This window comes from Heteronotia binoei, chromosome 7, assembly GCF_032191835.1.
Source record: "Heteronotia binoei isolate CCM8104 ecotype False Entrance Well chromosome 7, APGP_CSIRO_Hbin_v1, whole genome shotgun sequence".
NCBI classification, from domain to species: domain Eukaryota; kingdom Metazoa; phylum Chordata; class Lepidosauria; order Squamata; family Gekkonidae; genus Heteronotia; species Heteronotia binoei.
Window position 1 is genome coordinate 66,072,667 of NC_083229.1, and position 16,080 is coordinate 66,088,746.

A 16,080-nucleotide genomic window follows, 5' to 3' on the forward strand; every position below is an offset into this window, starting at 1 on the left:
TTTACATTCCACTCTTTTCCATATATTCTTTAAATTTCTTCCACTCCTTTTTGAATATATCTAAATCATAGTCTCTTAGAGTTCTAGTTAGTTTGTCCATCTCATTCCACGATAAAACTTTCTTAATCCAGTCCCATTTCTCTGGTATTTTTTCTTGTTTCCACAGCTGTGCATACAATATCCTGGCAGCTGAGAGCAAGTACCAAATTAAAGTCCTGTCTTCCTTTGGAAATTTTTCTAATTGTAATCCAAGCAATAAAGTCTCTGCAGTTCTCTTAAATTCGTAACCCAAAATTTTGGAGATTTCTTGTTGTATCATCTTCCAGTACTCTTTCACTTTTTCACAAGTCAACCACATATGAAAGAAAGAACCTTCATGTTTTTTACATTTCCAACATCTATCTGACATCTTTTTACTCATCTTGGCCAGCTTTTTCGGAGGCAGTTCTCTTTGATACTCTGACAAGTTGAGATCTTCATCGAGTTCTTCCAAAGGTGCTCCCACGTATCCATTTGTATTTCTCTATTCACATTTATTGCCCATTTGACCATTTGAGACTTTACTACTTCATCTTCTGTAGACCATTTCAATAATAATTTGTATACTTTCGATATCAATTTTTCATTATCTCCAAGCAGGACCCTTTCCAGTTCTGTTTGTTCTCGTCTAATTCCCTCAAATTTAATATCATTTTCGATCAAGCTTTTAATTTGCTGCATTTGAAACCAATCGTACTTATTACTTAGCTCTTCTGAGGATTTTAATTCAATTTTGTCTCCTTGGATCTTGAAGAAGAAGATGATATTGGATTTATATCCCCCCCTCCACTCTGAAGAGTCTCAGAGCGGCTCACAATCTCCTTTACCTTCCTCCCCCACAACAGACACCCTGTGAGGTGGGTGGGGCTGGAGAGGGCTCTCACAGCAGCTGCCCTTTCAAGGACAACCTCTGCCAGGGCTATGGCTGACCCAAGGCCATGCTAGCAGGTGCAAGTGGAGGAGTGGGGACTCAAACCCGGTTCTCCCAGATAAGAGTCCGCACACTTAACCAGTTGAGTATATGACATCTCTCTTTCTTCATCGGATTCAGCTGTTATTTTTATTACTCCTGCTGGCACTATCCACAGCGGTTTTCTCTCGTCTCCATATTTCTTATATTTTATCCAAGTATTTAGTAAACTGTTTCTGATATAATGGTGAGAGAAAAAACTGTCCATTTTTTTCTTCCCATAACACATATACGCGTGCTAGCCAAATTTATTCCCATGGGCCTCTAACCACAAAGGTTTTTTATCTAACAGCATTATCCAATCTTTGATCCATGTCAAACAAATCGCATCATGATACAATCTTAAGTCCGGGAGTTGAAAACCACCTCTCTCTTTGGCATCTATTAAAATCTTCATCTTAATCCTTGGTTTCTTTCCAGCCCATATAAAGTCAGAAATCTTCCTTTGCCATTTGTTAAATTGTTTGGCATCTTTTACAATCGGGATGGTTTGGAACAAATACATTATTCTTGGCAAAATATTCATCTTAATTGCAGCTATCCTGCCCAGTAAGGACAAGTTAAGTCTGTTCCATTTCATCAAATCCTTGTCCATCTTACACCACAGTTTTTCATAATTATTTTTGAATAGATCAATATTCTTCATTGTTATCTCTATTCCAAGATATTTGACTTTAGTAGTGACCTCACAGCCCGTCACCTTTTGCAATTCTTTTATTTTATTTGGTTGCATGTTTTTACATAAGAATTTTGATTTCTCTTTATTTATATATAGTCCTGCTAACTCTCCATATTCTTTTACCTTGGCTAACAGCAATGGTGACACTTGAATCGGATTCTCTAATATGAACACTATGTCATCTGCAAAAGCTTTATATTTATAAGAGAATCTTCTAATTTTTAGTCCTTCTATTTCTTTATCCTTTTGTATTTGTTGTAACAAAATTTCAAGGGTCATTATAAACAACAATGGTGATAATGGACACCCTTGCCTTGTTCCTTTACTTACTTTCAATTCTTTGGTAAGATCTGCATTTATGCACAATTTTGCTTGTTGATCCATATATATTGCTCTCGTCATTTTTATAAATTGTTCCCCTAAGTTTATTTTTTCCATTACCGCAAACATAAAGACCCAGTTCAAATTGTCAAAGGGTTTTTCTGCATCCACAAAGAATAAGGCCGCTTCCTTTTCTGGATGTTTCTCATAGTATTCCACAACATTAATAACAGCTCTTACATTGTCTCTTATTTGTCTTTTAGGAAGAAATCCGGCTTGGTCTTTGTTTATAAAGTTGATCAAATATTGCTTCAATTGTTCTGCTAAAATTCTTGTATAAATCTTATAGTCATTATTCAACAATGAAATTGGTCTATAATTCTTTACATTTGTGATATCTTTGTCTTCTTTAGGAATCAAAGAAATTACAGCTTCCTTCCAAGTATTTGGAATTTTCCCTTCTTCTCTTATCGTATTTAACAATTTCATCAGTTTGGGTGTTATCTCATCCTTAAGAGTTTTGTAAAATTTTGATGTAAATCCATCTGGCCCCGGGGCTTTGCCTTCTTTCATTGCTTTTATTGCTGCTTCTATTTCAATTTTCTCTATTGGGCCATTTAAAGTCTTTTTCATATACTCAGTCAAAGGTGCCACTTGGATATTCCGTAGATACTCTTCCACTTTTTCTTTCCTAATGCTCACCCCTTTAAATAAATTTGCATAATATTTAAAAAATTCTCTTTTGATTCCTTCTTGATCTACTATTGCTTTCCCATTTACCATAATTTTATTTATGGTTTTATTTTCTTTCTTTTTCTTCAATTGCCAGGCCAAATATTTTCCGGGTTTATTCGCACTTTCAAATGATTTCTGTTTCAGACTTTTTAAAATTCCATTCTAATTCTTTGTTCAGTAAATGCTTAACTTGGGATTGTAATATCATAATTTCTTTTATTAATTTCTTTTTTCCTGGCCTTTTTTTCAAATCCTTTTCTTTTTTATTTATTTCATTTTGCAATGCTGACAACCTTTCTTCTTTGGCTCTTTTATCTTTATTGTTCAATGTGATTAATAGTCCTCTCATTACTGCTTTATATGTGTCCCATACTGTTTGAAATTCCATATCATCAGTTTCATTTATTTGGAAAAATGCTGCAGTCTCCTTTTCTAAGAATGCCACAATGTCTTTGTCTTGTAGTAAGTCCTCATTAATTCTCCATCTTCTTGTTTTCTTTTGCAATTTTGTAGACCAACATATTGGATTATGGTCCGCCCAAACCTTTGGTAGAATCTCAAATTTTTTTGTTATGAGGCCTAAGCCTTTGGAACCCCATAACATGTCTATTCTAGAGAAAGAGTTATGTCTCGCTGAGAAGAATGTATAGTCTCTTACTTCAGGGTTAAATTTTCTCCAAATGTCTTCTAAGTTCTCCTGTTTAATCAACTCAAAGAAAGAATTTGGTAGCTTTCCTTCTTTGTCATTCTTCTTTTGGCTTGATCTGTCAATATTATTTTGTATTGTACCATTAAAATCACCCATCATCAAAACCTGATCATATGTCTTTTCATCCAGTTGCCGATTTATATCTTTAAAAAATGTATCTTTCGCTCTGTTGGGCGCATATAATCCTAATAATGTTTTTTTCGCCTCAATTGTCACTTCTACAGCGATATATCTTCCTTCTTTATCTTTAAATATTAGTTTTGGCTCAAGTTGTTCTTTGATATAAAAGACTACCCCTCTTTTCTTTTGTTCTGCTAATGAAAAAAATTCCAGCCCAAAATTTCTATTCCACAAAAATTTACTATCTTTGCGTTGTATATGAACTTTCTGTAAACAAATTATGTTGCATTTTTGTTTTTTAATCCAATAAAATGTTCTTCTTCTTTTCTGTGGTGAATTTAGTCCATTTATATTCCAAGATAGTAGTTTGTACTCCATTATGATGTTGATTCTTTGTTCTCTTCAAAAAAGCTATGCATCTCTTGTTCACTCCTTATTGTGATCCTTTTCCCATGTTGTTCAAATCCAAGACCTTCAGGTATTATCCATCTATATCTTGTGCCCTCTGCACGCAGCTGGTCGGTTAACTTCTTGTATTTCTTCCTATCACTAATCACTTGTCTTGGTAACTCTTTCATTATTTTAATTTTGCTCCCTTCTATGGTCCAAGCTTTATGGAAACCTTTGCTCAAAATTTTTCCTGCCAAATCTTTTGATCTTAATCTTATAACAATGTCTCTTGGCAGGTCTTTATCCTTCGCATATGCTGAGTTGACTCTGTAGGCACCATTCAGCATACTCCTAAATTTGTCAGGGTCTTCCTCTAAATATTCAGTGATAATGCTCACCATATATCCCATTAAATCTGCCTCTTCCTTTTCAGGTATCCCTCTCAGACGAACTTGTGTTTCCATCATCTTGCAATCATGTATTATAACCTTCTCTTGAAGTTTTAACAAGATAGAGGCATGTGTATCCACTTTTCCTTCTACCTCTTTAACTCTATTTTTTATTTCATCTTTGAAACCCTCTATATCTTTTCTAAGATCTCCAACTTCCTTTTTGAATTCTTTTTTCATTGCCATTTGCATTTTTTCCATAGCTTTTAACATTTTCGATTCCAGAGAGTCAAATTGGGATTGCATCTTGTCAAATGAGTGAGCCCTTGCACGAGTTACTCTCCCTTCTGACATATAAAAAGTCACCAAACCTTAAAAAGTTCGCCAATTAAAATTCAACACCCAGTCCAATAGCTTAGAACATGCTTTTTCAAATGAGACTAATTTCGTTTTCCTCCTATCTTCCTAGGCAGAGATATTGATTTTTAACAAATTTGACAGTTTTTCTCCCTTTTAAAATGGCAATCGTTGTTTCTCTATGGTTATGTTCAGTTCCTAGAGAGGTCTTTCTTGATCTTGTTCTTAATTCCTTCCTAGTTCAAATGTCAAATGTCACAGCTTTTGTAATCCTTACAGACTTTGTATTATTGGCCAGTCCCTTTTACTTCCTGGTGCAGATCGCTCTTATTTCGTGTCTAGTATCGCAGCCTTTGAAATTTGTGAAGAAGCCACAGCCACAAGTATTCAGAACAATTTGTCCTTTTCTCAAATATCTTTTGAGGCTATTAAGTTAACAACATCCAGTTTTCACAGGCTGAATTTTCTTTCAATTATGCCTTAGTTCAGTTCAGTCTGTTTAGATTCCAACTGTTTGTAGGAGTGAATACACAACAAGAAGCGATCTTCTTTACACGTCACCAACCGCAGACCACAGTCCGTCACAACAACTCCCTCTTTTATTTTCAGATTCTGCTACAGCCTTTTTACTTTCAAAGTTCAAACTTGACAAGGTAATTATCTTTATTCAGTTACGCTTCAACTTCATCTATTTATATTCCACACAACGTTTAAATAATGTTCAAGGACTTTTGGAGTAGAGATAAGAATAGATCCAAGTACCTTAACCAGATGTTCTTTCTTTCGGACTTCGGCTTTGTTATCTTGCAATTAAAGTCAGTCAGCTTTTAAGTGTTTGGATTCCGACAGGCTTAAGTCAAATTAATGACTTTAATTCCACTGCAGACGTATGGCTGACAATCCCTCTATCACTGGATCTCAAGATCTGAAGAAGGCAGCTCCCTGCCTCCTCCTAAATCGAAATCAACAGCTAAAGGAATTTAATGTCATCTTGGATTAACCTTTGACAAAGATTAATGGGCACAGACCCCCCTCCCCCCAGAGAGGTCTTTAATACCCTGAACAGTGAAAAAAAAAATCCCCCTTGCTAGGGAGCTGCAGCCTGTCTTCCAAGCCAAACAGGAAGTCCTGGTGGTATGCCTTATTAGTCATTTTGTTTTCAACTTGTTTTCTCTATACATTCATATCTCCTTAGTATGTAATCCATTTTACTAATGACATCCTTCTTGACTTCTTATAAGATCTCTGCTTCTCTTCTCCCACATCAGTTACTGCTTAGTCTGCCAAGAGCCACAGAGGCAATCCAGGTAAAATCAGTCTTGGATCCTTATTTTTATATGCCTTCTATACTGTCAATAGATAAGGTCCGGCCCCTTCCCAGCCGAGCCGGCATCGCCGGCGTTTAGACTGGGGGCCGTCTTTGCCCGCGCGGAAGGAGGGAGTGGAGGTTGACAGCTCCGGTGCATCCAGGTGCTTCTTCTGGCCGCGGCGTCGGGGCTATATAAGCCCCGACCCCGCCCAGAAGTGTGCAGTTTGTTTTGGGCTCTCTGCCCGCCTGCCCTCCCCTTTTGGCAGTACAGGTGTTCACCGGTCGCCTTATTAGGGGCCAGGTAGGAATTTTTTCATCTTCACAGAATTGGCACATGTGGAGCTGTTTTTTGCCTACCTTGTACTGCCTTGTAGTGTTAGGGTTTGTTAGTATGAGTTTTTGTTCGGTTGCAGGCTGGAGGATTTATTGGCTACAGTGTTTTCAGGGGAGCACCTATGGCTTAGCACCAGGTGTGCGGGTGGTCTGTATGAACCACAGATGGGCTACACGGCTCAGTGCGAGGAGTGCAGATCACGGAAAAGCCTCACCTGGGCGGATCTTTCCATGGGGGATTGATGCTAGCCCAGGTGGAGAATGGCTTGGGGCCTGGCCGCTCAGCAACAGCCCGAATACGGTGGGCTTGTGCTGGGGGCCCTCTTAGGACAAGGCGGGGTCAGGGGGTGACCCCAGGGCTTGTCCTGCTAGGCCTTATCCCTGCCAGTTTTAGGTTTGACAAGTTTCTTTCAATAAAGCGGCCCAGTTTTTTATACCCAACATATTGTGTCTGCCTCTTCATTCCGACTTGGGGGGGGGGGGCAACAGAGTATTGTATATGGAACAGTGAGATAATAAATCAATTGTACAGTTCAGTATTTAATAGTATTTAATAATTATACAATCATCATCATTATTATGCCAGTTCACTACATAGGCAAATGAGCTTTTTATGTAACTCTAAGTCACTGCCCTGAAACTGAAAGGCCAGATGGCAGCAATATTGTTTGTCCGATAACTTAAGGCTACACAACCAGTACTGTAGGTCTTTTAGCAGAATGGCTCTTTGCCCCCAGCACCACACTTAAGGCCATAACTTAAAGAAATTCATTGCTTTGCTTTCGAAACAGAAGTTTCCTTTCCTCGCTTCCAGTATTATTTAATGGATTAAAGTTTGGGGTATGTTAAAATTTATCTTTAGACTCATTACAATTTTTTCCTCACAGAATAACCCAGGCTTAACCCTCCCTTCACACTATGTTGGTGTGTCCTAATCAGCAGCTGATGTCTTTCCTTCCTTCCACATTTCAGACATGTTAGTTGCCTTTAACCACTACCGTCCTAAATAGAGCTAGAAGGGTGTAGGTCTGCTTAGGATGGTACTGTAAAAATGCCACATGACACTAACACAGAACCTTCCTTTCTTTCCCTTTTAAACAAATAAATAAAATAAAGGTGATTACTGGATATAGCTATGACAGGAGAGGGGAAGTTGACTTGTAACCTCACAAGTAGTACTAGTAAAAATTATGCACAGCCAAGTTTTGCTGTAATGTGGCAGAGTATATTTTCTTGAAGCACATCCCTGGATGGGTATAGATGTGCTTGTACAAGATGTAGTGAATGCATATTGAGAGCAGCCAGCATGAGTATAAAAAGCTGGGTTGCCAACTCTGAGTTGGAAAATACCTGGACATTTTTTTTGGGGGGGGTGGAACCTGGGCAGGGTGGGGTTTGGAAAGGGGAGGAGCTTCAGCAGGGTATAATGCTATACAGTTAACCTTCCAAAGCACTCATTTTCTCCAGGAAGGCTGATCTCAGTCATCTGAAGATCACTTGCAATAGTAGATCTTCAGGTGGGATTTGGAGGTAGGCAATAGGGATGTGCAAAAAAAAAATAATTCGGAATTACACGGATTCGGAAGTACACGGGGAAAAAAAATTCGGATTCCCCATGCACTAATGAATACCGTATTCGTAATAGCCGCATATACGGTAGATGCACGGCTATTACCGAATATACGGCCCTATTATACCCTATGGGCCATTGAAATCAATGGCAAATAGGGTATATTTGAAGCCGCATGGAGGGGAGGGGGTTTGAGATAGAGCCCCCAAATTTGCAGGGGACCTGCAGGGGACTCTCCCCTCCAAGCCCCCCAAGTCCCAAAAAGATTGGGCCAGGGGATCCCATTCCAGGGGCACCCAAAGAGGGTGCCCCTATTCCATCATTATACCCTATGGGCCATTGAAATCAATGGCAACATAGGGCATAATTAGAGGCTACTGGGGGGCAGGGGGTTTGAGGGAGAGCCCCCAAATTTGCAGGGGACCTGCAGGGGACTCTCCCCTCCAACCCCCCCAAGTCCCAAAATGATTGGGCCAGGGGGTCCCTGTCTTTGGGCTCCCCAAAAGGCCCATTGCTAACAATGATGGGGAAAGCCCAATTAGCCACTTCCTCACTGTAATTGTCGTGGGAAAAGTGGCTCTGGGGAACAGGGGGTTTTGAGGAGAGCCCACCAAACTGCTGTGCAGCTTCAGGGCACTGTCCCACACAAAACCCACAAGGCCAAAAAAAAATTGGACCAGGGGGTCCAATTCCTGGGGCACCCAAAGCCAAACCTAACCACATCAGAGAATCTCTATAGGACCCACATGCACTACATCCCTCTATCTACTCTAACCCTGCAGGGCAGGCCTGGAAGCAATATAAAACCCAGTTGTAAGTTGTAACATCACTGCCACACAAAACACAATCTGCTCAAGGTCTGCTCTGCAGACCTGGCTGCAGCAAACCCAGATGCCAGCTCTCCAGCCCTGCCCCAAACAACACGGGGAGACCTGGCCAACCACAACAAACCTACTGGTTCTGGGTCTCTCACCCAGGTGCCAGCTTCCCTGCCACAGAACACACAATCTACAGATGCCAGCTCTCCAGCCCTGCCCCAAACAACACGGGGAGAGCTGGTCAACCACAACAAACCTGCTGCTTCTGGGTCTCTCACCCAGGTGCCAGCTTCCCTGCCACAGAACACACAATCTACAGATGCCAGCTCTCCAGCCCTGCCCCAAACAACACGGGGAGAGCTGGTCAACCACAACAAACCTGCTGCTTCTGGGTCTCTCACCCAGGTGCCAGCTTCCCTGCCACAGAACACACAATCTACAGATGCCAGCTCTCCAGCCCTGCCCCAAACAACACGGGGAGAGCTGGTCAACCACAACAAACCTGCTGCTTCTGGGTCTCTCACCCAGGTGCCAGCTTCCCTGCCACAGAACACACACAACCTACTCTATAAAAACGTGACCCAGCCCACACACACCCTCACCAACCCCCACACCAACCAGAGGCAATTTAAAAAACCAAAACAAAACCAGCAGAATCACAAAAGGCCAAGTGTTAAAAAAGTGGCCTTTTCACCAACAAGAAAATTAGGCCAAACAGCACCCCCCCCCCAATAACCTGAAGATAAAAGTAACACAGCAGCAAAACAACACAGCAGCAACAAATCAAACAATGAAACAGTAAAAAACTCAACTTTTAATAATACAGGAACTCCCCCCCCCCAAAAAAAAACCCTTCACCCTAACCGCAAGAAATCCAAGCCACCCAAATCAGGAGAAGTAAAAGGGCACTGCACTTTAAAAAGTCCTCTCACTAAATTAAGATATGGGCAAATTAGCAAAAAACCCCCACCCCAGGCCCACACCCCCAGCAGAACCTAACCCCCAACCCCAAATAGGCTACTCACCCACCCAAATCTGAACAAGTTAAGGGACTCTAGTCCTTTTACCAACAAAAACTAAAACAAGAACCCCAAAACTCTTACCTTGTCTTCTCTGAGTCCAGGGAGGTCTCTGGTAAGGCAGTGAGACAGCAGCAGGCAGGAGCTAAAGCCAAAGGCAGCAGCACACAGCACAATCTCTCTCACACCAACTCACACCACATACACCAACACAGCAATGCAGGAAGACTCCTTAAAAAGGTTCTCTGGCCCTACAGAGAGCAATTTCAAAAAATAGCACTGCTCTCTCTGATTGGCCAGAGAACATTGCTTACTTGGATACCCAAGTAAGCAAAAGATCAAAATAACAATGTAGCTGATGGCTGGGCCATCAGCTACACAGTACACAACAACTGCCCTGCAAAGCATGCATTTACAATGCATTTTGCAAATGCATGCTTTGGATTGGCTGCTGGGGCTCCTCTTCCCCCTCCCCCCCTCCCTGTTCGCCACTAAAGGCGCCAAAGAAAGCAGCTCCTTTGAAGCTCCAGAAGCTAATTGCCGCCTTTTGAATTGACAGCCGCGTGTGCTGCTTACGAATAGCTATTCGTAAATACACAGCGAGTCTATTCGGCTGCTGTATAATGGGCTCTTATGGAAGTCGGCTGCAGGCTATTCCGTATGCGGCCGAATCAACACTGATTCGGCTGTAAATACAGCTTGGCCGAACCGAATGCACATCCCTAGTAGGCAACCCTAATAAAAACTATGCATTTTGGATTTACCGTAGTTAGGGTCCATATACTATCTCAAGTATTAACAACTGCTGGTGGATTTGTGCAGAGCATTTCATAAAATCTATTCAAAAATTCATTAATCATGTTTAGTGGATTAACTGCATTGCTAATTAATTTGATATTAAGTTAATGAAGACTTCCCCAATGTTGTGCCTGCCAGTACTACTCTTGGTGCCAACCAAACTTTTCAGAAAATAGATGAGGCCCTTGTACGGCAGGCTTCTTAGTGTCTTCCTTTATTCAAATGAAATAGCTGCAATAGTGCTATAGTTACTGAATGATCAGGAGGACTTCAGGCTTTTCTTCTTTTATTCACCCCTCCTCCACCCCCAGTTCTTTCTCCATCCCTCCCCTCAAGCTTTCTTTCTTTTTATTTCCTTTCTGCAACTTTTTTTGCAAAGTGAAGAGGATTCACCCCCTTAGATGGCCATTTTGTATGGCCTTGTTTTCTGTAGAAGCCGTTTGGGGTAATACTAACCCCTCCCAAAATTCCAATTGTGTCTCTAGGCTGAAAACAGGTTGGGGACCCCTCAGTTAGTTTATCTTGACTTTGGGCCACCCTTCTTGTGTATTATCCATTTGACAGCTGAGTGCATGAAGACATTGTACTTAAGGATCTATATATAAAGGCAACACTAGAGATCCAGGATCAGGGACTTCTATTGATTTTTCCATATTCTTTTCCTCTTTCCCTGAATGGGAATTAGCCCATCTGAACTGGAAAGACCCCACTAAAGATTCTCCTTGGGAAAAATAGCCCTATAATAGATTCATTAAGAAACAGAAAGAGACTTGCCCCCCTCCCCAATACATTTAGAAAATATGTGAGATCAGTGATATGATTTAAAATCAGTCACAGAAAGGGAAATCAGTACTGAAGGCTGCCAACTCCAATCTTGGAAATTCCTGGAGATCTGGATGTGAAGCCTGGGGAGGGCGGGGTTTGGGGAGAGGAGAGATGTCATTCAGGTATCATGCCATAGAGTCTGCCCATCAAAGCAGACATTGTCTCCAGGGGAACAGATAGCTGTAGTCTAAGTTGTAATTCTGCCCTGACTTGGATGTTGGCAACCCTAACACAAATGAGTACATGCAATTATATATATAAATATATTTTAAACAGGGTGGGGGTATAGTGGTCCTATTTTCCCACTGACCCCCAAAATCAATGCACAAGAAAGGGAAGATAAACCTGCAACCCCCCTGCTTTACTTAATTGTATTCTACTGTTTGAAGCATATTCATACAGACTGATAATGGATTTTGATATTAACAAAGCTAGCAAACTGAGTTGTTAGATTTGGGTTTGGAAATTTCCTGAGACTTGGGGGTGGAGCCCGGGAAGGATGGAATATAGGGAGGGGAGAGAACTCAGCAGAGATGTGATACCAACCTCTTAAGCTGCCATTTTCTCAAAGGGAACTGATCTCTGCATTTTGGAGACTAGTGGCAATTCCAGGAGAACTTCAGGTCCCATCTGGAGATTGATTATCCTAACAGCAAGGCAAGACGGTGGTGGAAGGAAATGTTTACCTTTCCTTGCCACATATGTTTGATCTTTGTTTTAAATATATACCTCTACATCCAAAATGTTTGGTTAAAAAAGAAAAATGCCTTTCCTATTGAAAACAATGGCACTGGAAACAAAATATGATAAATGATACCAAATAGCCTTAACAGCAGTATGAAACAAACAAAGGGGGAGTAAAATGAACAACATGCCCTAAATTTTTAAACACTGCAAAATTAACAGAACAATCCTAAACAGAGTTATAGCCTAATTCTAAAGTGGGTACTCATTTTATTGAACTGGAAGGGTGTAACTCTGCTTAGTATTCCATTATATAATAATAAATAATAACAGTACATTTAATAATTACAGTACATTTAATTTCTATCCCACGCATTTCAGAAATTGGGTTCAGGACAGCACACAACATATGTCACAGTACATAGAGAAGGAAAAGGAAAGGAAAGGTTCCCTGTGCAAGCACTAGTCATTTCTGACTCTGGGGTGACGTTGCTTTCACAATGTTTTCATGGCAGACTTTTTACGGGGTGGTTTGCCATTGCCTTCCCCAGTCATTTACACTTCTCCCCCAGCAAGCTGGGTACTCATTTTACCAACCTCGGAAGGATGAGTCAACCTTTAGCCGGCTCCTTGAAAGATCCAGCTTCCAACGGGGATCAAACTCAGGTTGTGAGCAGAGCTTAGGACTGCAGTACTGCAGCTTTAACACTCTATGCCACGGGGCTCATAGTGAAAGCATACAATAAATATGAATAAAATAAACAATAAATATATATAGATTCCAGCATCATTAGATGGCGTCACACATCTCTCCTGAAAGCAACTGGGATGGCTAGTATAACAACATATTCCACTGATGGAAAAGTTCTTATCCAGAGAAGAATAGGAATAAAAAGGGGGGGGGGGAGAAATGTCTGGTCTAAGTAAGTTTTTGTTTCTTATTATGTGCGTAGTGTATTATTTTTTTGCATTATAAAAATCCATGCTGTATTTATTTCTTTCAGGTTTAAAAACATTATTAAGGATAATGAATTTTACAACAGGTTCAAGAGAGGAATGTCTGAAAATTCTCAAAAATGGCAATTTGTTGGGTATCTCACCAGGAGGAGTTCGAGAAGCTTTGTTTAGTGACAGCAGCTACAGACTTCTATGGGGTAATCGTACAGGCTTTGCTCAGCTAGCTATTGATGCTAAAGTGGTGAGTTTTTGCATAAAGACACATTCTTGCAGTAGACATATTTTACTTAATTATTTATTTTACATCTACTGTCATTTGTCTGGAAGAAACAAAATGAAACTGCCCAAGACAAAGGCCACAACCCAAAGATCATCCCTAATTTGGAACTCCTGGTTTCCTTAAATAAGCATCTTATGGTAGAATATTGAATGAGAAAAGTTAATTTTTTTAACAAGTGGCATGAGTCAAGCAATATGAGACTATCACTAGTCTCAGTTTGCTAAATTAAAAATTAAAACAGGGAAAGGTTAAAAGGAGCTGTGTGAAGTATTGACTGCTGTTATTGACTTGAAAGGGGGATTGGAGAGGAGACAAAAGACAACGTCCCCAGTGGGGGGTGGAAATAAGGATTTCAGTGCTGCATGAAGAGGAGATCATCAGTGCAGAATGAAATTGACATGAGATGAAAAGAGAGAGATATATTGAGATGGAAAGGCTAAAACTTTGAAAACATTTTTCCCTTTAGTGCTTCAGTGAACAAAGTTTGAGGGGGGAATCATTTCAACAGTATCTGGAAGACTAACATTAAAATGGCAGCTAAGTCACATGGACCTTCTGCGAACTGCCAAGCTTAAGAATCACTTGGGATCACCCCATTTGGAGGAAGAGTGCAATCTGCACTCCAAAACTGACATGATTACAACCAGTGTGCAGGATCAAATTAGAGAATAACAAACGTAAGAACATAAGAACATAAGAGAAGCCATGTTGGATCAGGCCAACGGCCCATCAAGTCCAACACTCTGAGTCACACAGTGGCAAAAAATTTTATATACACACATACACTGTGGCTAATAGCCACTGATGGACCTGTGCTCCATATTTTTATCTAAACCCTTCTTGAAGGTGGCTATACTTGTGGCCGCCGCCACCTCCTGTGGCAGTGAATTCCACATGTTAATCACCCTTTGGGTGAAGAAGTACTTCCTTTTATCCATTTTAACCTGTCTGCTCAGCAATTTCATCGAATGCCCACGAGTTCTTGTATTGTGAGAAAGGGAGAAAAGTACTTCTTTCTCTACTTTCTCCATCCCATGCATTATCTTGTAAACCTCTATCATGTCACCCCGCAGTCGACGTTTCTCCAGGCTAAAGAGTCCAAAGAGAAAACCATGCACATTTTCAAAGAAGGGCAGGAAATTAGCATTGTTATGCAGCTGTGCTAGGGCATCAACAAAAACACCCTCCCCCATTAAAAAAAAATACATTGGCATAAGACTAAAAAAGCTCTCTATAGCTTCAGTCAGAGGACTGCTTCCCTGTTACAGCCCTGTGCATAGCATGGTCGAGTTGCAGCTGACTTTGAAATGTCAGTGTTCCCTCATATTCTGAGATTGTGTGACTTTTTCCCATTTTTCACAGTGGCTAATAACACAGCAGAGAATCCCCTAGTGCTTGGCAATATGGAAAATGGGGCTTCAGAGCGGCTTGTCAGTTTCAGAAAAAGTCTGGTCAGTTTCAACAGTGAGTTTTCCCCTTTGCCTGCCTGCCTTTGTTTCCTTTCACACAAGGAACTAATGCTAAAATTCATGCACAAAATCTGAACCATGAGGCTTTAAATGAAGGTGCAGCTGCGATATGGCAGTAGCATAAATTTTTTAAAAAAAACTTTGGACACTACCAATGATCCCTCTAAGCCATGGAGTCTTCTGAGCAAAAATTCTACTTGGTGAGCTACTGCCATTAAAGTTGTGAGCTACTGCATAAATTGGTTTGTTCTGGGGCAAAAATGTGTGAGCCGGAGGCCAAAAATCTGTGAGCTAGCTCACACTAACTCAGCTTAGAGGAACAAGTGGACACCCCCCCCCCCATACATCACAAGTTCCAACCTGATTTATAAAAGTGCAAGTTTTAAAAACTGTAGCTGCAGAATAAATACATCAGAGGAAAAAGAATGGTGCTTAAGGTGGACACAGAAGCTGAAGTAAAGATTAAAGGTCTATCTGCAGTAAAATGTGTGTGTACAATGGGCCTAAGCCCTATTTAATTGACCTGTTTAGGATAACACTAAGTTTCACAATAATCTTCCATGTGTAATGTAACCATCCTGTTCCCATTCCCCCATGAAATCTGAAGACAAGATCATGTGATTGATATGAGCAGGGCTTTTTTTGTAGAAAAGGACCAGCAGGAACTCATTTGCATATTAAGCCATACCTCCTGACACAAAGCCAGCCAGAACTGTGTACCTGTGCATTCCTGCTAAAAAAAAAAAGCCCTGGATATGAGCAGTATATAGACGGATACACATACTTTCTTCTCAAATTCCAGAAATGGCTGCTAATCTCAATCTGAAAATCTCTCGCTGCATTTAAGGCACCCATTTGCCAGTAGCCAGGGGCAGCACTACCGATTCTGCCACTCGAGGCAGACCCTGCACCATGCCACCCCCCTCAAGCTCCCTTGATGGAGCTCATTGTGTGTGCAAAGTATGTGCACGGCATGATGACATCACCAGAAGTGATGCCATTGTGCAGGGCGGCAGGGGATGAAAGAGTGATGGGTGGCGAAGAGTGCTGCCACGCTGCCGCTTTCCCCCAGCACTAAGCTCCTCAGAGGCTTTCAAGGAAGCCTCCGAAGAGCACACTGTTTTAGTGGCATTGGTCGCTTTCAGGTTGAAAGTGGCCAAGCAGTGCCTTCGGAAGGTGCCACTTGGCCGCTTTCAACCTGAAAGTGACCAGTGCTGCTAAAACAGTGTGCTCTTCGGAGGCTTCCTTGGAGGCAGGCTCGGAGGAGTGCTGCACAGTGCTCCAAAGAGCTTAGTGCACTGTGCAGTGT

The 16,080-nt window shown here is 41.1% G+C and overlaps 1 protein-coding gene and 1 long non-coding RNA gene across 2 annotated transcripts in view; one reads left to right on the forward strand and one right to left on the reverse strand.

Annotated features, from left to right (window-relative positions):
• LOC132575213 (uncharacterized) overlaps positions 1-16,080 on the reverse strand; it is a 112,334-nt gene that overhangs the window by 55,632 nt on the left and 40,622 nt on the right. The gene's annotated exons all lie outside the window — the stretch shown is intronic.
• The window catches only part of LOC132575210 (transmembrane protein 68-like), a 52,850-nt gene that overhangs the window by 17,867 nt on the left and 18,903 nt on the right, over positions 1-16,080 (forward strand). The window contains exon 4 of the mRNA XM_060243783.1: positions 13,070-13,263. Coding sequence (XP_060099766.1) covers positions 13,070-13,263 — 194 coding nt within the window. The remainder of the gene's footprint in view (positions 1-13,069; positions 13,264-16,080) is intronic.